The sequence below is a fragment of the Acomys minous genome, assembly GCF_964271855.1.
Source record: "Acomys minous genome assembly, chromosome: 15".
NCBI lineage: Eukaryota > Metazoa > Chordata > Mammalia > Rodentia > Muridae > Acomys > Acomys minous.
The window spans coordinates 102,340,452-102,362,089 of NC_140497.1; the positions used below are offsets into that span (position 1 = coordinate 102,340,452).

Sequence of the window (21,638 nt, forward strand, 5' to 3'; positions counted from 1 at the left end):
TATGAGATGGTGGCTAGGACCAGAGTGAGATCTGTGGCCATAGGGACAGTATTCTTCATCTTGGTGACAGCACTGAGGAAGGCACTCTGTTAACCTCTCAGGGCCTGTCATGTTACACCCAAGAAATACAGGATGTGCATGACCTAAAAACCCGGAGGTCCCACCCCAGCTCCTGGGTTGGCCTATGAGGTGCTGAATGCCCACAGAGGGCGTCCTTCTCCTTGGGCCTGTGGTGATGCCAGGCCCTATTTTGGTGACCGCTTGGCCCCTCCAATTCCCAGGGGCCCTGTGTGACACAGACAAGTGAAGGGAGGCTTCATAAAATTGCAGACGTCGATTTATTTACCAAAGGTGCTAGCTAGGACTGCTTCTTCCGCTAGCCCGGCCAGCGGATGCCCACAAGGGTCCCAGCTCAGTCTTCCAAGAGCAAGGCAGGGAGGCCTCACCGTGGAGAGGGGAGCGGTGTTCCCTCCTGGGGCAATGGTGGTGCTCCTGCCCAGCGGCAGCCAAGGTAGATGGTGGATGCCAGCACCATCATCTCAGGAAGGCACTTTCAGCTTTGGGGTCCCCAAAAAGAACTGTAGGACACGGTCAGCCAGGAGTGCCAGGCAGAAGTCCAGGGCCAGGACCTGGCCGATGACCAGCTTGAACTGTCAAGGAGGAGGTAGGTGAGCGGGGCCAGTGGCTGAGCCAGGCTGGCGGAGCCAGGGGCTACTGCTCAGAGCACTCACCTCCACAGGGATGTCCACCAGGCCGAACTGGCTGTTGAAGTCAGGTGAGGAACCAAGAAGCAAGCCAACAATGGCCAGCACTGACACCGCCAGGCTCCACACCAGGGGCTTGTTCTCAGGCAGGCTCTCCATGAAGGGTGGGCCCTGTGAGGAAAACACATGGCCGCTTGCGGAGGGCTGAGCAGCAGTAGGCCAGGGGGCTGTGGGCGGCACGCGGGGTCTCACCTTGTAGTTGATGGCGAAGGTGGCCATCTGCATAGCCATCGCCATGATGTACACAGTGCTGTTGACCAGGCTCGGCTCAAACTCCTTGTACAGATCTACAAACTGCTCCTCCCTGCAGGGCACATGGGTGTCAGCACCGCTCTGCTGCTCAGGTGCCCTCTGTGGCTTCCTGCTGCCCCGACACAGCCAGGGCCTGGGCAGCTGCCTCTGCCCTCCTCTCTTCCTGGAACCCCACTCACTTACTTCTCAGGGCTGCGCGCCTGGGCCTCGCGGTACAGGTAGACGAGGCTCAGGAAGTGGACGGAGAACTGCAGCATCACCGTGAGGATGGTGTACAGGTTGAAGATGTTGGGCAGGGGCCGCTCCCGGGAAAGAGTCTTGAGAGGCTGTGGGCAGGCAGGACCGACAGTCAGAGCTAGCTCACTCCGCCCACGGGCAGTGAGAGGACGCTCCTGCACCCGAGGTATCTCGTCTGATGCTGACCCAGGGTTGTCTGTGCCCTAAGTAGTCTGTACTCCATGGCAGCAATGGAGGACTGTCAGGAGACAGATTTACTCTCTCCACCCAGAAGAAGATCGAGAGCCTAGGGCCCAGGGACATGCCTGGTCCAGCCTGCTAGCCTATTAGGGTGGGGTGTGAAATGTCCCCAGAAGACCCAGGGAACATCTTATGGTAGGGCTTTGGAAAGTGACTGGATCCCTAAGGCTCTGACCTCATCCCTGGGCTGAAAAAAGTTTAGACAGCGGGGCCAGCATAAAGGGCGTACAGCCGTGGGGACAATCCCACACAGGATTGTCTTCTTTTAGCTGCTGTGAGGTGAGTAGCTCTGAATATGGCCTGAAACTTCTAGAAGCCTAGGCTGGCCAGATCTTTTGTTTCAAGTGTTTTGTGCAGCCTTGCCTTTCCTCACCTCTATGGGAAGTTGACACATAGACCCTAGGGCCACTGGGACCTCCATTTCACCACATCAATGACCAGCGCAGACTCCTGGTTGTGGCAGCACCCTTTCCTCAGGAGGCCTCCCTGGCTGCCCCTGAGGCTAGCCCCTGAAGCCTGTGACACACTTTCCCCCCTCACAGCACTGTGTGTCCTCTGCTTGCTCTCATTCATCATTTCCTTTGCTCTGGGGCTGTGACCTGCCTGAACCCCAAGCTCACAGTATACCCTAAGCTATGCGCTGTCACTGGCAGCCAGCCAGGTCTGTCCCTGCCTGCCTGTCTTAGACAGTCTCAGGGACACTCCTGCCTCTGGGCTCTAAACTGTCCATAACCTGGGGATGACAATTCCAGTCCACATGAACTCTTGAAATGCCCTGTGGCCAGCCCTAGGTGGTCCAGGGCACACCTTGGAGCGGGAGATGAAGAGGAAGCAGCCGGCCAGCAGCAGCCCCTGCAAGGTGGCCTGGAAGTCGCTGAACTTCACACCTTCCAGGTAGAGGACACTTTGGCTATATGCCAGGATGAGGGCATTGAGGGCCAGGATCTTGAACATCTGCAGTGTCGTCACCAGTGTGCAGCGGCCCTGCTTGATCACGTGGCAGACTGTAGGAAAGCAGGGCATGAGTAGGCAGGGGGCTAGGTAGGTACAGGTGTGTTTCTGGGCATGACTGGGCAGGGTGCTGGGTGAGCGTGGCTCCAGGCATGCGCAGGGCTAGGTGCTTGGGACTCACTGCACTGGATGGAGGAGAGCTTGGAGGTGAAGGGTGCTGCGATGCTGGCATCCCCCAGCTTCACAATGGGGGTGCTCTCGTCCTCCAGGTCCCGCAGCACCTGGCTCAGGCGGTCCTGTGGAGTGGGCAGCAGGGGTCAGGCCTGGCTAGCAAGGGTTGTGGGCATTTCTAATCCAAACACTCACCCTGTGAGAGGTTGGTGGCTCCTCAGAGGACAGGAGTGTGGACCTCTGTTTGGCTGATCTGGAGGAGACTCTGGGGCCACTGTTGCTCAGGACCGGACTGTCCCGTGGCCGTCGCCGCCGTTCTACAATCCTCTCAGGGGCGTTGGCCAGGAGGGCTACACCTGAGAACCATGGGGAAGGAGGATGGAAAGTAGCCCAAGTGCAGGCAGCAGACTGAGCCAGCGCCCACCTCCGTGCTTCTCCAGGCCCTGGGGGCTGGCGCCTGGCTTTGCTGGTGAATGGCTGGTCAAATAGAAACATCTCCCGCCCATGCCGGGCGTTCATGTGAACATGAAGAGAGCCCACCCACAGAGCTGCCCTTACAGCAGTGTGGCAGCAGGCACACCTCCTCCAGCATCATGAACAAACACTACTATTAAATGCATGTTAAAACAATGGACGAGGGCCTGGAGAGCTGGCTCAGAGGTTAAGGTCAAAGACTGCTCTTTCAGAGGTCCTGAGTTCAATTCCCAGCAACCACATGGTGGCTCACTACCATCTATAACGTGATCTGATGCCCTCTTCTGGCCTGGAGGTGTACATGCAGACAGAACACTGTGTACATACTAATAAATAAATCTTTAAAAAAAAAAAAGGATGAAAAAGGAAAAAGCAAGCCTGTCTCTAAAAACCAAAAAAAAAAAATAAAAAAATAAAAAATAAAAAATAAAAAATAAAAGGAAAAAAGGAAGCCAGACTGGGGAAGTAGCTCAGTGGAGAATGTCTGCCTACCCATGCTCAAGTCCCCAAATTCAACCCCAGAACCATCTTTTTTTTTTTTTTTTTGGTTTTTTGAGACAGGGTCTCTCTGTGTAGCCTTGGCTGCTCTGGACTCACTTTTGTAGACCAGGCTGGCCTCGAACTCACAGCGATCCACCTGCCTCTGCCTCCCGAGTGCTGGGATTAAAGGCGTGCGCCACCATGCCCGGCCCAGAACCATCTTTTTACCCTGAGACAAGGTTTCTCTGTGTAGCCCTGGTTGTCCTGGAACTCCCTCTATAGACCAGGCTGGCTTTGAACTCACAGACTCACTTGCCTCTGCCTCCCGAGGGCTGGGATTACAGGCCTGCGTCACTACTGCTTGGCCAGAACCAACGTTTAAAAAAAGCAATGCTTTCAGTTTGTAGAGAGAAAACTAGCATTGGTAGCATGAAAATGTGAACAGTTAAAAAAGAAAAAAGAAAGCAGAAGCCACAGCAGCTCAGAAGTGTCATGCCGTGCTGATGCACAGCAGGCACAGTTGTTACTGCATCTCTCTGGGGCTTGAGTTGTATGCCAGGCACCACAGTGAGATCCAGGCTCAAACAAACACAAACATCCCATCAGACCCTTAGCCAGGCGCAGCGGCACACGCCTGTAACCCCAGCATCAGGGGCTGAGTCAGGCTGAGCTCTGCGAGTTGGAGAAAAGCCTGGCCTACAAAGTGAGTCCAGGACAGCCAGGGCCACATGGAAAGCAATGTATTGAAGAAGAAGGGAAAAAAAAAATCACACTGAACCCTAAAACAAAGAATGGAAAACTGCTGGCCACCAAAGAAACTAATTACTCAAGAGAAAAGTCTATAAAGGCGAGAACTCCAGACAACGCAGGTAAGATGGAAAAAACAGAAAGACCAAAGCCCAGCCTTTGGTCCAGGACTGCCTACCCTGTCCTGCCAGGGCCCTGGGCAACCACACCTGATTGAGATCCACACAACAACATTGCTAACTGCTTCTCTCTTCTACTCTCTGCCCCTGCCTGCACCTGTCTCTGACCCTGTAGCCCCTTCAACATTTCTTCTTTGAACGACGGGGCTGCATGGAGCCAGGCTGCCCTTGAACTTGCTGCACAGGCAAGAATGAGCCTGAGTCCTTGATTCTCTTGAGCTCTGCCTACATGAGTGCCAGTGCCCAGGGAGGACAGCAATTAAAATTATGTTCAGGATAAAATCCAGGACTTTGTACATAAAAAGAAGTCATCTACTGCTGAGCCACACCCCTGACCTCTCCTTGGAGGATTCTGACAGGAGCCACAATGCTCCTGTCTCTGAGCAACAGGGCAAGTGGGATGTCCCCACCCCAGAAGTGAAGGAGCCGCAGCTCCCAGCTATCGGAGCTCACCCACATCTGCGTGTTTCAGTGCTCCCACATCATTGGTGCCATCTCCACACATGAGGGTCACATAACCCAGCTCCTTCAGGCTAGTGATGACAAATTCCTGCATGGTAGACATGAGATAAATGGGGCTGCAGCTTCCCCAGGGCCCCCGGTGGCAACCCCAGGGTCCTGCACATACCTTCTGCTTGGGGGCCACACGGGCAAACACCTGCACATGAGGGATGAGGCGGAGCAGCTGCTGGGGGTCCACAGCCTGCAGGTGAGCCAGGCCGTCACCTGTGAGGCACAGTGCGTGCTCCAGGGCCAGTGCCTTGGGGGAGCCCATGGTCAGAGGCAGCACGACGCTGCCATCAATGGATCGCCACTCACACGGCTGGCCTGTGGGTCACATCTGTGGTTAGGGTTGGTACACCTGATCCACCACAGCCTCACCCAGAACCTGGCCCTGCTCTGGGCATTTCACAGGGAACAGGCACAAGACCCTCAGGGACAGGTGAGGAGCCCGAGCCTTGCTGCAGCAGCCGTATGCTGGGCCTGGGTGTCAGCACAGAAGGCCTGCTCTCAGCAGTCAAGCCACCTTCTGACTGCACAAGTTACCTGACACTGGCCCCTTGGTTAACAGCTCTCTGCACTGCCAGCCTGAGCCCGGCTCCTCTTGCAACCAGGATCCCTCCCATGCTAAGGCCATGGGACCCACTTTTATTTCCGCAGCTCCCATCCAGGGCCAGGCTGAGGGAGGTCACTCATCAGGACTCTGCACTGTTTGGTTTTCCCATAAAGCAATAGTTATGATCATCACTTTCAGGTCACCTGTCTATAACGCTTAGGCCAAGAACATGGCATCCAAGGACAGAATGGAGACCTGGGGGCAACAGAGCAGTGTGGTGACCAGGGTCTCTTGAGAGGCAGGGGGCGGGGTCTGGAAGTCTGCCGAGGTGGCGCACTAACACCTTCATTCCTCCACCCTGCATCGGGTACCCACTGCTCCTGCACTGAGAGCCATCAAGTGACCTGAGTAAGAAGTGGATTTACTTACTTTTGCAGGAAGGGTTGGTTCTAAGGCTGGTCTCAGAAGATATGCATGCAAAAGCTGGCCGGAAGCCACTGTGTAGCAATCTAACAGCAAATTAACAGCAATCTTCTTGCCTCAGTGTCAAGTACTGCGTAGACCAGAATGCACCCTGACACCTAGCTAGGTGGACTTACTTCTGAGTCCCAGCCTCCTTGCTTATAAGCAAGATGCCAACAGGCAGTATAGTGATTTACCTCCTCTTCTACAACGTGCATGGAGCTGCCCACAGCACAGACAGACATGACATGCCTTTTCACCCAGGGATCTGCCACCCTCAGTGTTGGGCAGCTGGCAATCCCCTGGGCAATGGCACAGGACTGACCTGCCCAGCCCAAGCTAGGCAAGGACAAGGCATGAGTGCCTCTTTCTGGTAGTGTGCATGAGGCCTGCTGTAAGGAAACACACAGACAGACTCAGGGATCACACCCGCACACCACGCTGCCCATGTTCCGAGGCCTCCATAGTGGGCTGACGTCAACTGTGATCAGCAGTGAAGAGTGGTAACACACTGGTCCTGGACTAAGGCCCCAGCTACCTGGCCTCACCTTTCTCCGAGGGAGGGTGCAAGATGAGGGTGTGGGCCTTGTCAATGAAGTGCAGCTCCTGAGCCACATGGCAGGCAGTAAGTGGGTTGTCCCCTGTGATCATGACCACCTAGGAGACAGGGAACAGGCCTTAGCAAAAAAGATTTGTTGGGTAGAACTTTTTTTTTTAAGATTTATTTATTGTATATGAGTGCTTTATCTGTAGAAGAGGGCATTAGAGCTTATTATAGATGGTTGTGAGCCACCATGTGGTTGCTGGGAATTGAACTCAGGACCTTTGGAAGAGCAGGCGGGGCTCTTAACCACTGAGCCATCTCTCCAGCCTGGGCAGAACTCTTATCTTGGTCTCACAGCTCCTCCTAAGAAAGGACGGGGGTGGGGGTTGGAGAGATGGCTCAGTGGTTAGGAGCACTGGCTGCTTTTCCAAAGGACCTGAGTTCAATTCCCAGCATCCACACAGCAGCTCACAGCTGTCTGTAACTCCTGTTCTAGGGGATCCAATATCCTCACACAGACAAACATGCAGGAAAACACCAACGCACCCAAATAAAAATTAAAAAAAGAAAGAAAAGAAAAGATGAGGGAAAAGGACCCAACCTCTATGGGAGAGCACCATCTGTCAACCCAGGGCTGCTATACAAACGGCAGGGCTATTAGCCGTGAGGCCGAGCTGGCAGCCAGGGCTGCTCATCACACACTAAGCACATGCATGCTGAGTCACACTTCACTGCTTCCTGAAATAATTCCTTTTACTGTGTTTACATGACCAGGTGTATGCTCCTTTGGAAGAGATGGCAGGTCCCTCACTGTATAAGTTATAGCTATTTTATGGTGCTGAGACCCAAACTCTGGTCCTCAGGATTGAGCAGCAACTGCTCTTAACTGCTGCACCAACTCCATCTCCCTTTCTGCTTTTGAGACAGGGTCTCTCTATGAAGACCTGGTGCTCATCCAGGCAGAGCTGCCATCCCAGAGCTCAAGAGAACCAAGGGCTCAGGCTCATTCTTGCCTGTGCAGCAAGTTCAAGGGCAGCCTGGTTCCATGGAACCCTGTCGTTCAAAAGGAAATCTTACCTCCAGCTTCTGTCTCATCGTCACAGAAGGTCTGAGGAGCTAATGTGTGTTGCAGGAAGGGCCATGCTACAGTTCTGAGCACCTGCTACACCTACTGTGAGCTTAGAACCTGAGGTCTCCTCACTGCTGAGACCCAGAGGCTGGCACAGTCCTCTGCAGCCACCTCCCTGCCCTGCAGCAACACTCCTGCTTTGCTCATACCCGGTGGGATGCATTCTGGATCTCGCGGATCACAGCCTTTGAGTCAGCCTTGAGTGGACAGGAGACTACGATGAAGCCCACGAACTTGAGGCTGCACTCCAGCGCCTCCCTCTTGACCTCTCGGGCCTGTGGACAGACAGGGAGGTACCTTCACTCTCTGTGCTTCCCACAGCCTCTTCTCATGCCCCAGAGCGGAAGCCAGTGAGGAGAGCAGCCCACAAGCCTCAGCAACTGCGGCCTAGACCCAGTTAGGATTGTGGGTATGGACACGGCAAAGCCCTCTGTGGCTCAGTTCAAAAGTGGGTGTGCAAGGCCACCACCCTCAGGGTGCTCACAAGTAGAAGGCAGGTGAGAAGGACAGCAGAAGGCGCAGTGGGGCGAGAGTGAAGGCGGAGGCTAAGGTGTGCAGGTCCAGGGGACAGGCGGGGCAGACAGGGCTTTCCCGGCCCAGAAGCAAGGCAAGCACATGCGGGAGGACAGAGGCTGAGTCCTGGCCAGAGTATGTCTTCAGAGTCAAGGCTGTCTGCTGACGGTAAGTTCTAGAGGGATGCTTGGCTACAGGGTTGAACAGACTGGACCTGGACCAAGAAGCAGGTCAGAGGACAGCTGTGCTGTTGGAGGTGGGCAAGAAGGGTGGGGCGGACGGAGGAAAGGAGTGGAGGGGCATGGACCCCTGAGAGCCTCTGATGACCACGTGGCAGGGATAAGAATGGTGGGATGTGGGACGCCTGGTAGCCTTGCCTGAGGAGGTGTCCTGGACACTCCAGAGCAGAGGGAAGGAGCTCACATCATGGCACGCACTCCCACGGCCGTGCCAGGCTAACGGGCCCTCACCTGCTGATGCGTGAGATGCCCTAGCTCCTTGTACCCCAGAGCCAGGACACGGGCTCCTTCTCGAGAGATCTCAGTGTGGATGTGGTGGTAGTCAGGTGGGCACTGGGAAAACTGCAGGGAACAGAGGGGGGCGTAACTGCCTGGTCCACGCCTGCCCCTCAACCCCAGGGTTGGGGCTGGCTCACCATGGAGTGCAAGGTTTCGGGGGCCCCCTTCACAGCCGCGATGTAGCAGAGGTCAGTGGAGCCGAGCTTCTCGTAGGAGGCGAGCACGGACATTCGCTTTAGGGCACTGGCAAAATGAAAGCGCTGGTGAATTTTCAGCCCCTGAGTTTTAATACTTCGGGGGAATACTTTCTCATCTGGAAACAAATAAGTACGAGTCCTGAGGGGCTTCGCTCCAGAGAGGCAGCCAAGCCCCCCACACTCTGCCCCAGCTTCTCCACCCCCAGCATCCCCAGGACCCTGCTGGTCACAACAGGCACACTGGATCAGCCGGGGTAGGCTGAACACTGACCCAAGAAGAGACCGATGTGAGGCTAACCTGGGCACTAGCCTGGAGGAATGTCACCATCATGGGCCTGCCCAGCAAGGAGAGATGCTAGTCCCTCACCTTTGGTCAGTGTCCAGTCCACAGCTGTCAGCATGGCCTTTTCCAGGGGATCACCCACAAGGGTGCCATCATCCAGCTGCATGAGCGAGTGGCAGGAGGCCAGGGCCCGGTGTGTTTCTATGGGAATGCTGGACACTGGGGTCACCTCTTTCCCATCTCTGCAAAGACAGGAACAGCTGGTTAGAGGTGGACAGAGGTGAGTGGGTGAGCTGGAACTCTACTAGACACTACCTCCTGAGGTGCCAATACCCAGTGTGCTGGGCACCAGGGATACCTCGGGACGGGGAGTGGGCCTTGTGAGGCTACTAGCCTCAAGGATGACTCCCGAGGTCCCACAGAGGAGGCACCAGGTCTGTGCTGGCTGTTCTAGGCCTGCGCCCATCTCCCTACCCTGATGCTACTCCCACTGAGCACGTAGGACCCTCTGTGATGGGACCTCAGGCCAGGCTAGGGGCTGCTGGAGGGGAGGGGTTGGAGCAGAGTTCCTTTATGCTCACCTCAACCCGGCCACACCTCGCACCACCAGGCTGTCACTGGTCAAGGTGCCCGTCTTGTCAAAGCAGCACACTTCGACCTTGCCGGCGAAGGGGATCCGGAAAGGCTCTGTGCAGTACATGTCTGGGGATGGAGGGCGGAGGGTGGGACCCGGGGTCAGGAGGGCCCTCCAGGCTCCTGCCTGCTCTGTACAATGCCCCACCAACCACTCAGCACTCACAGAGCTTGGCCAGGGCGATGAGGGAGGTGTTAACAGCCAGGGACAGCTCAATGGGCAGTTCAGGGGGTACAACTGAGGTGAGGATGAGGGTGCACTCCAGGAAGAGCTTGTACCGGTTCCGGCTGGGGTCCTTAGTCCCTGTGGAAACAGGGGCTGGCAGGCCAGGGCAGGGATGGGCCGCGGAACAGGAGCTGTTAGGGCGCTTACCTTCAACCCACACATATGCGGCAGCAGCAATAGCGAACACCAGGAGGAAGAGGATGAAGATGAAGGTCTCCAGGTTGTTTGCAGTGACCCTCTTCACCCCAAAAAGAATGGTACGGAGCAGCTTGCCCTGAAGGGATGGGGGAACACAGCCTTCCTGGGAGGTCTGTAGGAAACAGCGGCCTCCCTTCCCTGAGAGCACTGTGGCTGGCTTCTCTTTCTAGGGCACAGCAAAGCCTGCCTCAGACCAAGCAGCAGGCAGACAAGAGCCCCAGACAGGCTTACACCAAGAGTTAAGGAAGCCGGCCATAGGTCCACAGGGCCAGAGGGCAGGGCAGGGAAGTGCAAAGAAGCCAGAAGGCTTCAGCAGAGCACCTCAATTAGCACCCCTCTCCTGGAATGGTAACAGCCAGATTACCTTGGGCACACTCACTGCTAGTTCAGCCCAGGGAAAGCAGGCCTGCACTAGCCTCAGAGCCAGCATTCTAGAAGGGTCCATCGCACACTTCGGGCCCTCTTACGTGTAATCAAGGTCCCTACCTGGGATGTGTTGAACCCAGTTCTCAGGACGTAGGCCACACATCCACTGTCGACCGCTGAGGACAGAAGCAGAGGTGTGTCGTGAGCACCCTGTTCCACCTTCTTCACGCTATAGCAGGTGCAGGGCACCCAAGACACCCTTGAGGCACCTACGCTTCAGGCCTGAGGTGGCCTTCTGTGGAGGGATGTGCTGTACCACCTTGGTGCCCCCAAAGATGACATGCAGCCGGGCATCAGCCTGCAGGTCCAGGACACGGTCTGGGCTCAGGTCTTCAATGGGCTCCTGAGAAAGGACACGTCAGATTCGGATGACTGCCTCCCCTTAGCCTCCGCAGCTGCTCCATCAGTAGGCTGCGTGCCTGGAGGGCTGGCCCCCATCGGTTTGCCTGACTTCCATGTGTGTCCCCTACCTAGACCAGTAACACCCATCCACCCTTGGCAGGTGTCTCCCCCTCTAAGGACCTGTGAAGTCAATGCCCTGTGGCCTGCATGAGGAGTACCTCCTCTTGTCCAGAGACTCTAGGAGGACTCTCCACACCCATCCCAACTGAGGAGCATGGTCTCTCTCCACCTGGACCCCCCACATCGACGTCACTGAGTCCAGACCACCTGCCTCCTCCACATGTGTCCCAGCCACTGGCTGCTCCTGCCCTATGCCCTCATGAACTGGGGAGTGAGCTAAACACCCCGTCCGTCACCTTCATTTGCGGCACGGATTCCCCAGTGAGCATGGCCTCATCTACGATGCAGCGGCCCCGCAGCAGAAGTACATCGCACGGCACCAGGTTCTCCTGGGGGGAGCGGCCTGCAAGGTGCAGGCAGGAGGGTCAGCCACGAGCTAAGGTACACTTCTGCTTGGAGGGAGGGGAATGCTGCCTCACCGATGGACACAATGTCCCCAGGCACAATCTCATCACTGGCCATGGGCCTCCACTTTCGGCTGCGGTAGACCTGCGCGTGTGAGCAGAGAAAGTCCGTCAGCATAGAGCGCACATGGCGCCCACCCTCCACCTGCCCCAGCAGCCACACCTGTATCGTGTGGGGCTTGTTGCCCATCTTTCGGATCTCTGACATGTTCCTCATCTGCTGCTGCACCAGGGAAGCCTCGAAAGCCACCAGCATGGACAGAGTGAAGACACTGTAGTACCAGTACTCGTCCAGGCACCAGAGGCCAACGCAGAGCACCTGAGGGCCAGCGGCACGTCAGCCAGTGGCCTGTGCCCAGAACCCCGCCGACAAACTAACACCACTGAGGGCAGGGAGAGGCGGTTGGAAGTCGCAGCCAGGCTCACTTGTGCTAATGCAGCCCAAGGAGCGGTGCAAGGGCCAGAACTGTTGTGTTACCTGAAACACGAAGAAAGGGGCTGTGGCTCTCTCCTTGAAAAGTTCAGAGAAGTCAGGAACCACCATCTCGGCCCTGCAAAAGACCACACCCAAATTCCTGGATGAGGCTGAAGATGTGGAGGTCCTGCCCCATCACCTCCAGCTGGAAACCTCTGCAGGCGTCTACCGACACAAGACACCCAAGGTGGGAGGCTACACTCAACTTTGCTCTTCCTCGCCTGCTCACTTGCCAGGCACAGATTGGCTGACCATGTGCTGCTGCTTTACCAACTGAGCCCCTGCTGAGCCCATGACAGGCTCTTCCCAATACCACCCACCCCAGAGCACGGTCACTACAGCTGCCTGGAAGCCGAGGATCCTGGTGACAGAGCCCAAGCCCCACTGGAACTGGATGTTCTTTCTCTGAAACAGGTTCTCAAGTAGCCCAGGCTGTCCCCAAATCCCTTACAGGGCTACAGAGCTCTGAACTCATCTCTCCTCCTCCACCTTCATGTGCTGGGAAGATCGTGTCACCATCATCAGCGTATGTGGCGGTGGGGATGGAACTCCCCCATCTGTAATTGTTAGGGGAACTCCAACCCCAACTTCTTCTTCTTCTTCTTTTTGGCGTTTTGAGACAGGGTTTCAAGCCAGGCATGGTGGCGCACGCCTTTAATCCCAGCATTCTTGGAGGCAGAGGCAGGTGGATCACTGTGAGTTCGAGGTCAGCCTGGTCTACAGAGTGAGTCCAGGACAGCCAGGGCTGCACAGAGAAACCCTGTCTCGAAAAACCAAAGAAGGCTTCTCTGTGTAATACCCCTTGCTGTCCTGGAACTCTGAGAGATCTGCCTGCCTCTGCCTCCCTGAGTACTGGGATTACGAGTGTACACCCCTGTGCTTGGCCAGCCCCACTTCTACAACTAGGACTTCCCCCCTTTCCTTTCCTTTCCTTCCCCCCCCCTCTCTTTCTGAAGCACATTCCTACGATGTATCCTTGGCTGGCCTAGAACTCACAGATACAACTGTTTCTGCCTCCTGAGGATTGGGATTAAAGATGTGCACTACAATGCAAGGCCCTCTTAAAAATGTCTTTTGTTGATAAGTGGGAAGGGTGGCATGTGTGTGACACAGTGCATGTGTGTGATACTGTGCATGTGTGTGATACAGCGCATGTGTGATACAGTACATGTGTGTGATATTGTGCATGTGTGTGATACAGTGCATGTGTGTGATACTGTGCATGTGTGTGATACAGTACATGTGTGTGATACAGCGCATGTGTGTGATACAGCGCATGTGTGTGATACTGTGCATGTGTGTGATACAGTGCATGTGTGTGATACAGTGCATGTGTGTGATATAGTGCATGTGTGTAACACAGTGCATGTGTGTGATACAGTGCATGTGTGGTGATCAGAGGAGAATTTAGAGGAGCTGTTCTCTCCTTACACTATCTGGGTCCTGGGGTCAAACGCAGGTTGCCACACTTGATGACAGGGGCCTGTACCCACTAAGCCATCTTGCTAGTCTTGAAATTTTGTTGTATTTTTCTGAATAAGCCCTAGGGTTCAATCAACTAGCTTGTCCCTAGGGCATCTCCTGGCCTAGGGCATGTGGCCACCCAGACTGACTTGGGCCTCTTTGGCTCTACTTTGAAAATCCAAGCGCAGCTGGGTATGGTGGTGCACGCCTTTAATCCTAGCACTCAGGAGGCAGAGGCAGGCAGATTGCTGTGAGTTTGAGGCTAGCCTGGTGGACAAAGTGAGTCCAGGACAGGCAAAGCTACACAGAGAAACCCTGTCTTGGGGGAACAAAACAAAACAAAACAAAACAAAACAAAAAAACAAAATCAAAATCCAAGGGCACTCACACATGGTGGAACTTGAGAATTGAGAAGAGGAAACCACACAATATCCCACAGTTTAAAAAACAAAAACACCCACAATGACAGCATAAGAATGTATCCCAGGCCATTCATGTGGTTAACGCACGGTTGGAGACCAGCAAATGATGCTTCTAACTCAGTACTGCATGTGGTAAGTTACATTTCCTGAAAAGCAACTGAGTCATGAAAGAACCTTGGGGGCAGCTAGGGCTGTGGCTCAGTGGCAGGACTCCCGTCTAGCATGCTGCAGGCACCAGGCTCCACATACAGCACCCCAGGGGGGAAAACAACCTCCTAAGATGGCCACAGGTTCCCTGACTAAGCACCAGTATTGGGGCAAACGGTGGGTCTGCGGCCCAGCTCTGTCGTGCCCTCTGCCAGCTGCGTGTCAGCACCTCAGGTTAGTGAGAGACTAAAGAAGGAAGCCCTCACGGAGCACCTGTCGTCAGACCCAGGATGAGGCAGGCACCTATGCGCTCAGTGTCTCCTTCTGCAGTGTGTGGGTGGATCCATTCTAGCCCATTAGGCAAGCACTCAACCACTAAGCAGGACTCCAACCCCACCAACCGCGCAGCATCACCATTTCCAGTGTGCTGAGACGCACATGAGCATAAAGTGGAACGGACATTTCAAGGTATGCCAGGTGGTGGGGTCCCACACAGCACTCGGGAGGCAGAGGCAGGCGGATGTCTGTGAGTTGGAGGCCAGCCTGGTCTACAAAGAGAGTTCCCGGGCAGCCAGGGCTACACAGAGAGACCTTGCCGGGGGGAGTGGGGGTCGGGAGTGTGTGTATGTGTGTGTGTGTGAAGCATGAAGACCTAAGTCTAAGTGCCAGAAGCCATGTGAGGAAGGCAGGTGCAGTGGTACAAACCGATAATGGAGGCATGGGGAGGCAGAGCCAGGACTGCTGCTGTTGCTACTCAGTAAGTCTATTTAGTGAGCTGCAATTCAGAGACCCTGCCTTAGAAAACAAGGTGGGTAGTTCCTGGATGACACCGAGGAAGCTGGCCTCCAGCCTCCATGTATATCTGCACAAACATGCAGCCCTACACCCCCTCCCCCAAATCAAGAGGGGAATTACAAGAGCCACAAAACAGACAAAAGGAGAACAGGTCACTGAGGTGAGGACAGGACAGCGTCCCTAACCAAGGTCTCACACCACAGAGGCTCCCAACTCCTGGCCCTTTGTAAGTCCTGTTGGCAGACAAGTTTGAGAGGAAACTGGAGCAGAGGTTTCTCAAATCAGGCAACAGCCACTTAGCATTTTGGGTTAAAAAGCAAAGCCTTCTGCCCTATTGCCAGGGCTCCATGACCAGGAGCAGAGCAGAGCAGCCCTGCATGGGGCTCCACGGGGCGGACAGAGACTCACTTGTTGCTCCCAAATTTCTTCTCTGCAGCTCTAATCTCCGCGTCTTCCTGGAAGCCTCTGCTGCTCTGATAGTAGGAGAAGGCATGTCCCACTGGGAAGGCCACTGGGACGAACTGCTTTTTCTCCAGCGCATCATAGGAATATTTGATCTTCTGGAATTCAAATGACAGCACCTCCAGCCCATCTTCACCCTGGAGTGCAAGGCATGTTTGTGGCAGATGCCCCCTGCCCTGGGGAACACTGGTCTCAGGAATATCACCCAAGTGCCTGTCCCAGCTACCCTGCAGGGTATGTATCCCTACCTACCTTGTCACGGTGCAGGGCCACCAGCTCAGTGGAGCCATTGTTGGGAGTAGGCACCACCTTCACAAAGGTTGCTCTGCTGGGGTCATACTCCTGTCAAACACCAAAGGTTGTTACTGAGCCCTCCTTAAGCCAGTAACGCACGCCCCTCACAGGGCAGAGGACTATCTCCAGGCTCCAGTGCTGGCTTGGCCACACTCTACTTGGTCATTGGTTTTGTAATATAAAGCTGATATCCAGGGCACACTCACCACCCAGGATTCTGACACTGAACTTAAATCCATAAGGAGCACCTAGCGTGCTCTCTTGTCACATGACCCGCATCTTGCCATAGCCCACTTGCCACCACACTGGCTGCCGCCGGCTTGCTTACTGCTCCCTAGTCCACTGGACACTCAGCTTGCCTGTATCTAGGTGAAGAATTTTGGCATCTGAGCCTGTCCCACCTACAGCCTGCGGGCGGGCACACGCAGCCAAACTGTGAGCATGCTTAAAACACCCACCATGAGATTTTTCTTCTCTTGGTAACTTAATCATGAGGGTTCCCCAGAGGGAATGACGCTGAGGACGTCATTGTGTTATGACGTCACGAGGTTGGTCATGCCTCCTTCCTCCACACTTCCCTTGCACAGAGCACACACACTGAGACCTTAGCTCCCTTGATCTCTTCAGGCTGATGCTTAAACATCACCTGCTCTGGAGCCCAGGTGACCCCATCCAGAGTCCCTTGGGAACCCTCTTAGTGCTGTCTTCTGCAGCAACAAATGAGTCCGCCTTCTTCCCCAGTGTTTTGTTTTTTTTTTTATCCACGCTACTTTCTTGACACAAGAAACTCTCCCCCATGAGCTGTCTTTGCTAGGCCTGGCAATGACTGGAGGTGGAGGTGGGACACACAGTGGGGGCCCTGAAGGAACGCGTAAGAAGGCACAGAAAAAAGAGAAACAAAGACACAACAGCGAGCTTCAACTACACAGTGGAAGACAGACCTAAGGTGCCATGTAGGGTGCTGGCCAGTGGCAGGCAGCACTTTACGGGTTATTTTAGCTGCCCTCAGTGACCCTGGAAAGAGGTGTTTCAGCTTTCACTTTACAGAAACTGAAACCCACACCGAAGGCCGCTCAGCCCCTCCCACTCACTTCCCCATCCTAGGCCAGGAAGTTCTCAGCTACAGAAGTTTAGCTACAGCCCAAAAGGCAGAGAGAATGCTAGGATTTGCGTGTCCGGCACTGCCCCACCCCACTCCCCAAGCCAAGCACAGAAATCTGGTCCACTCTGAAGGATAAATATGAATGAAGGAGACAACACGGTGCACTCTCTGTACTGAGGCCTCAATATGCACCCAGAGCTACCCAGGGCGCGAGTGAGGGTATTCTGGTTTTTTTCTGCAGTCTTTGACACTTGCCTCTCTTTCCTGAGGACCAACCCAGAGCCAGAATTAGAAAAGAGGCTGCCTTGAGCAGATATTGGTGCTTCAAGCTTGGTGGTCCCTGGGTATTACCAGCCAACCTAGAGTCCCTTATGGTCACTGCTTCCTGTAGTGGCACTATCTATAGAATTCTGAACTTGGGGGTCACTGTACCATCTCCCTGCATACCCTGACAAGCCCTCCCCTTAACCACCGTTATCTTACAGACAAACAGCATGAAACTCTAAGCTATTAGGTCACTTACACCTAGCTCCTGCCCATTTTTAGCAGCACCAGATTAAACTGCACTCTCCTTGTGGTCTAGCAAGGGACAGAGGTTGAACATTGGGCCATGTTTATAGATTAGGGGTATTACCCCACAGGTCAAGCCTAACACTTAAAAAAAAAAAGTAGGAGCCAGATTTGGTGGCACGGGCTTTTAACCCCAACACTCTGGAGACAGAGGTGTGCGGATCTCTGTGAGTCCTAGCCGAGGCAAGGGAAAGAAAAGAGAAACATTGTGGGAGACAAAGGACAAGGAACGCAGGGCTGGTTCCAAGAATAACGCCATATGGGAGTTAAGAAAACAATTGACACAAGCAGTAACATATGGGTCCTGCTAAGTCTGGCCCAGGGGTTCCTTGTGAATTAGAACGACCACACCACAGTCGCATGGCGAGTCACAGTGAGGTCAGACTTAGCCCTGAGCCACAGACGAGAGGGCAGAGGGCGCCCATAGAGACTCGGGTCTTGCAGCTGAGGTCTGCAGACCTGACTCTGGACACGCAAGCCCGCTGTAGGCCCCGGAACCCCCCTCCCCGCCCCCACTAAGGCCCTTTTGTACCTTGGTCCTTCTCGGGGTCGTGCGCGCGCACTTACCGGGGTGCAGGTGAGCGCGCAGTGCGCGTGCACAGACCAATGCCCCGACAGGACAGTGAGTGCGTGTGCGAGGCAGATGGTGGCGAGCGCCAGCAGCGCGGCCTCAGGGATCTGGGTCCAGCTGCTGCCCCAGCCCCAGCAACCGCTGGCGGCGGCGCCCAGCCAGGCTGGGTATAGCAACCCGGCAAACGGCAGCACGGTGAGGCGCCGCAGAAGCGCCAGCCTCCGGTATGGCCACACTGCGGCCACCAGTTCGTCGCCGCTCGCTATGAGCGCTGGCCCAGCAGCCAGGACCGGCCTCGGCTGCGGCCCGGGCTGAGGAGGTCCGCTGCTCCGGGCCCCGCCAGGCCGGGCCCCGCAAGGAACCGCGTTGCCCACCACCGCCATCTTTCCCAGCGCTGCACTGTCTTCCGGCCGAGGCACCGCCTCACTTCCGGTATGGTACTTCCGGTGAGGCCTGAGCGCCACCGCGAATGGCCTCGGGAATAGGAAGCGCTTAGGTAAAGCGCTAATTAGATCGGGAAGTGTCCGCTCAGGGCGCCGCCATGACTGGCTGTGGCTGGAAGGAGTAAGGGCGCTACCATGACAGAGAACGAATCCAAGGTCCTAATCGGCTTGCTAAGGGCTGCCACGCCGGACTAAGACCGGAAAAGACTAGGCAGGCAGGGCGGGCTTGACATCACCGAGAGAATCTGAAACGGAAGAGCCAGTCGTTGTCACCAGCTACTCCGGCATCTGTCACTCACGAGGAGTGCAGCCTCCACACTCACAGGAGAAAAGCCTATCCAAAGGGCTTTGGGAGGCCGTGCCTTTTGAGGGCAGGGACTGGTAGGAGGCGGAGCATTGGAAAGGTAGCGGTATGCAAGCCATACTGTGTTAAGTACCCAAAATGGTCACATTAACATTAAATGGAAAAAATTGATATTTATATGAAATGTATTTTATTCGGTGTTACCCAACTATTCTGTACAAATGCTATTTTTTAACACAACCATAAAAGGATTTTTGTTGATTTCCCTTTTTTTTCCTTTTTTCTTTTCCAAGACAAGGTTTCTCTATGTAGCCTTGGCTGTCCTCGCTTTGTAGACCAGGCTGGCCTCGAACTCATAGCGAACCGCCTGCCTCTGCCTCCCAATTGCTGGGATTAAAGATGTGCACTACCACGCCAGGCTTGTTATTGATTTTCTTTCTTTTTCTTTTCTTTTTTCGGTTTTTCAGGATAGAGTTTTTCTGTTACACAGAGCCGTGGCTGCTGTCCAGGAACTCTGTAGACCAGACTGGCTTCAAACTCAGAGATCCTCCTGCCTCTGCCTCCGGAGTGCTGGAATTAAAGGTGTGCTTTTCCATGCTGCCCCAAGCCCCCCACTTGTTTTGTCTTTCAAGACAGGATTTCTCTGTGTAGCCTTGGCTGTTGTGGACTCGATTTGTAGACCAGGCTGGCCTTGAACTCATAGCAATCTGTCTGCCTGTGGCTCCGAGTGCTGGATTTAAAGGCCTGCAATACTGCAAAAAAGCTGAGATGAGGTCTCACCACGCCCAGCTCGTGATAGGATTTTGTGGCTAGCGTTACCGTCTCGCCAGCAAGAACGATGCTGCACACACAAACAGGATCCTTCTGCAGTAAAGCTTTAATGCATCTTGAGAGGGAGAGCATAAGCTTACAGCAAGTAAAATGGAGACAGAGAGAGCAAACAGCAGAAACCCATCCCTTATATAGGAAACTGTCCTCCGCTTAGGATGTGTCAGTCCCTGATTGGCTGTTGCTCATCGGGCAGGATGATGCCACGGGAGAGGCAGAGCACAACGAATGGAAAATCCCTTTGCACATGCGCAGATTAGTTGTTTGTCAGCATGGGACACAGGATATCAGCGCCATCTTGTAATGGCGAATGTGAGTGCGGCTTCCCACATCTCCCCCTTTTATTATTAAGAAGCAATAAGACACCCAACAGGGAGAGTGGAGACAGAGGTCAAATCCCCAAACAAAATATCAGGCCTGCATACACAACTCTCCCCTAAGCTTTTCACCCGGAGAGGTCATAGCCTGGCCCTGTGCCGTTTTTTCTGGGGGAAGGACACTGGGGCACGCAACCTTCATGCAAGATGACATGCCTCCCTAGAATTAGCTCATATATGCCGCAGAGCCATTCTACTGCAATGCTTCGCTATGCAACTCTCCAGGGCTGCTGAAGCTTACTCACTCTACCTCGTGCAATGAGATGAGACTCTGAGGGTGCAAGAGCTGAGCAGCTAGCGACTTATTGCTTAAGCATGGTTAACCATATATCAAGGGAGGTCCCAGACTCCAAAGCAGCAAGTGCTTGGGTGATAACCACCTTGTCTCTTTTTGTTTGAGCCCTTAGTTTACAGACCAACCATAGGGTCAATACTAATCTACAGCAGATTACAGCTAAAACAATCCAACCCCAACCCATTCTTTAAAGAAGGAGAAGGCTGAGGATATCCACGACGAGAATCCCTCAGTAAGTGACAGATCCAGCCGTGTGGAATTGACTTGAATGATAGCAGTCCACAATTCTCTTAAGGTCTGTTCAAACTCCGCTGTCCAATTCTGTAAAATAAACTGAAAGAGACTCTTTGACAGATTAGCTGCTATAGTGAAATTTTCATATTGAACCGAGGTAACACATAGTCCAGGGAGTTTTTGTTCACAGCCCAGTAGGGCCAGTTAAAACCACTTGTCAGCGCCGGACCGTCCAGCGGAAATAAGACGCCAACAACCAGACTTCTTCTCGAGATCTTTACTCAGGATTAAGCTCAGTGGGAATGGCCCCGAAGAAGGGAAAGGGCCAAGCTTAAGTACAACTCAAGGGCCAATCAGCTCATGCCAGGTGTCACCTCCTCATAGGTCCACATCAGAGCAGGACTGCGCATCATCAGATCACCAGTTACCCTTGCACAGCCTTTTGCCATATAAGGACTTGTTTATCTTAGAGAGCGCTCGCCGTCGGGATGGCGGAAACCTGCGCCTTGTTAAGGCACGGCACATCGCAGCTCTCCACAGTCCCCCGTTTTATTTTGTAAGAGCAGGACGAAACGGGTGAGAGTAGAGGTCTGATCTCCAGAGGGCACTGATGTATGACCGCCCATAACCCATGTTATTCACCTTGATCATGTGCGGAACCTGCCCTGAAGTTTGGCCACTGATGTACAACAGAACTCAGCTGGGGGCTCGGCCCCAGCCTAGCTCTGGACCCGACCGACACCTTTTTCTGGAGGTGGGATTTTGGGTGTCAGCCCACATGCAATCAGACGTGCTCTCCAGGAAGCCATTAACTGCAAACAATGTACCTCCTGTGCAGTGCTTTGCCTTGCACCCCGAACGTGACGAGGATCAGGACTTAAAGGCCGCCAGCCAAGCCTGAGGGGACTGTCCAGCCTCAATAGCATAGAAGGCTTATGCAATTAGGGCACGGTCTCTGTTTCGGGATATGACCAAGCGCCGAAGAAACACAAGGCAGAGGAAGCTGATAATCAGAAGGGCCATAGCTAAAGCCCCGATACCCGCCCACTCCTTAAGATGATGCATAGCTTGTTGAATCCAGGAGGCAAGGCCTTCAGCGGTGGTAATGTCCACTGGAATGGAATTCACAGTGACAATGGCGAGGCACAGATCTCTTAGGGTATGTTCAAACTCTGCGGACCAGTTCCCCTGGAGATAAGCTGAAAGACTCTTAGCAGCTCATGTAAAATTGTTATATGGCACAGATGT

The 21,638-nt window shown here is 54.4% G+C and overlaps 1 protein-coding gene across 1 annotated transcript; it reads right to left on the bottom strand.

Moving 5' to 3' along the window:
* Positions 1–319: 319 nt before the first annotated feature.
* ATP13A1 (ATPase 13A1) lies at positions 320–18,338 on the bottom strand. Its single transcript, XM_084758070.1, has 26 exons — positions 17,906–18,338; positions 15,625–15,714; positions 15,319–15,509; positions 12,086–12,158; positions 11,771–11,926; positions 11,623–11,692; positions 11,440–11,546; positions 10,895–11,024; positions 10,742–10,797; positions 10,205–10,331; positions 9,998–10,135; positions 9,780–9,900; positions 9,283–9,440; positions 8,856–9,031; positions 8,671–8,781; positions 7,837–7,962; positions 6,563–6,671; positions 5,124–5,323; positions 4,949–5,045; positions 2,811–2,971; positions 2,626–2,740; positions 2,301–2,497; positions 1,200–1,342; positions 957–1,068; positions 732–875; positions 320–650 (listed from the first exon to the last, which is right to left on the bottom strand). Exons 1-26 carry the CDS (start codon positions 18,290–18,292, stop codon positions 540–542), a joined length of 3,606 nt encoding a protein of 1,201 aa, XP_084614196.1. The 5' UTR covers positions 18,293–18,338; the 3' UTR covers positions 320–539.
* Positions 18,339–21,638: the final 3,300 nt, after the last annotated feature.